Source organism: Trichinella spiralis (genome assembly GCF_000181795.1).
Source record: "Trichinella spiralis strain ISS 195 chromosome Unknown Scfld9, whole genome shotgun sequence".
Taxonomy (NCBI): domain Eukaryota; kingdom Metazoa; phylum Nematoda; class Enoplea; order Trichinellida; family Trichinellidae; genus Trichinella; species Trichinella spiralis.
In genome coordinates this window covers 1,926,383-1,928,306 of record NW_003526948.1, presented here as the reverse complement: position 1 = coordinate 1,928,306, position 1,924 = coordinate 1,926,383, and the positions used below count along the sequence as shown (strand labels likewise).

The following is a 1,924-nucleotide window of genomic DNA, read 5'->3' as shown; positions in this document are numbered from 1 at the left end:
GTGCGTAATATGATGCGTAAAACAATATAGATATGAGAATTAATTACAATGAGCAGAATGAATTGAAAATTTTGTGCAGTTTTGCATTATTTCCCTCTGTAAATGACACCGTTGCTGTCATGCAGTTTTGCCAAATATCTCATTAAATAATCAATTGCGTAAATTGGGAGTGTTGTAATTAATACAGATTAATTATTGTAATTACAATACTGCTTCCATATATGGCGAAGGAATTCAATAATGCATTGTACTTCCCTAGAGGCACGCCTTTTGTTTCGATGTTGCAGAGCCAAGCATCGTACTGCAGTGGAACAAATATATGGGTGGTGTGGATGTGTTGGATAAAATGTTATCTGGTTACCCGCCATTTCACATTCGTTTAATATGGCCGTAGTGACAGCTTGGAAATTGCACATGGAGCTACATACAGCAACCAGTGGCCAGCCTTCACATTTAGAGTTCCGCCTGCGAATCACTTTAAATGTGGGAAGCACACCCATGTATTAAGCGAGACAGTATTCCAACTTTCGCGGCCATTTATTACACTACGACCGAAAAGTTTGCGTTGAAACTCTAGAAAACACTTTCTTTTATCAATATGAAATTATTACAATCAAAAAAATTGCAAATTTTGAAATCAAAATTTTCGCCGATTTCTGCAAAAGCAACCAAGTCTATAGTCCATGAAATTTCGAAATTTTCGAGAAAAACGTTTTTCGCCCAAAATGGCCTGTATGGACTTTAACCGAAGCCGAACGAATGGGGAAATGGAATAAACGTATCATTTTCTTTACCGGTTGCTTATTTCTCGAGATATAGCAAGAAACGTGGAAAGCTGTGCTATGAATTAAGGCAGGCCGTGCCAAATCTTGATTCCCATTCTTCCAGGACTAATAGGCAGTTTCCGATGAAATTCTACATAGATCTATAAGATATCTGTTTAAGTGTATAATGATTTAAAAATACGAAATTTTGAGAACCCTTTTATTGCGAAACAGGCAAATTCTGTAGCCCGCAAAATTTCGAAATTGTTGGACAAACGTTTTTCTCCAATATGGCTTGAATCCGTTTGAATCGAGCAGGAACAGTTAGACAACTATATTAAATTTACCGGCAGCATTCCTGGTTGCGTATTTCTCTAGGTATTCTGAAAAAAATGGCATGTTACCAACGTATTATGTTGGGGAAACTGCGAAATTTAGAGGTCATTTATTCCTTGTTGGCCATTACGTAGTTAATATTTCGTAAAAGTGAAGAAAAAATTATCTTCGAGTAAAAATCCCTTAGTAAGCAAGTACAAAATCCGTTTGGTGAATTGGTGGTAATTGAAGCATACCTGTAATATCTTTTATTTTCGCTATTTCTTCCAACATACATTATTCATTCATATATGAAATGAATCTATTGTGGTTTCTCGTTACATTTTGATCATGCTTTACATTTTCCTTCTTCATGAATCTGTCTGGTGTGTGCTCACAAATAGTGATGCAGTTTTTGAACATTTATGCACCTTTAATATGCATGGTAACATTTTGATTTCTGAAGTTGCAGATTTTTGTGAAATTCACCGTAACAAAATCCAGACTGAAACGATAAGGTTTCGTCAAAAAATTTCTTAGCAATTCTTAACATGCTATATGGTTCTTTTTCAAGTTTTTCGATGTAAATTGAATGAAACTGTGGAGAGGGAATTACATTTTACTTTGTTACATCACAACATATTGTACTGAAAAAGAATTTTCACAAATAATTGTCACTACATTGTTTAGCACTCACAAAACTGATATGCAATTTTCTGTTGTTTTGGATAACTGGAGTTTCTCTTGTTCATGTGAAACACAATGAGTAGTAGAAATAGAAACACCTAAAATTTTAAGTTTATTACCAATTAATAGTTGCTATATAGATTGGTAAAAATCAAAAA

At 34.4% G+C, this 1,924-nt stretch overlaps 1 protein-coding gene across 1 annotated transcript; it reads right to left on the bottom strand.

The window, feature by feature from the left end:
* Window positions 1–188: 188 nt before the first annotated feature.
* On the bottom strand, window positions 189–500 carry Tsp_11611 (conserved hypothetical protein). The gene has a single exon (XM_003371476.1). It carries the CDS (start codon window positions 498–500, stop codon window positions 189–191), a length of 312 nt encoding a protein of 103 aa, XP_003371524.1.
* Between the last annotated feature and the right edge of the window lie 1,424 nt (window positions 501–1,924).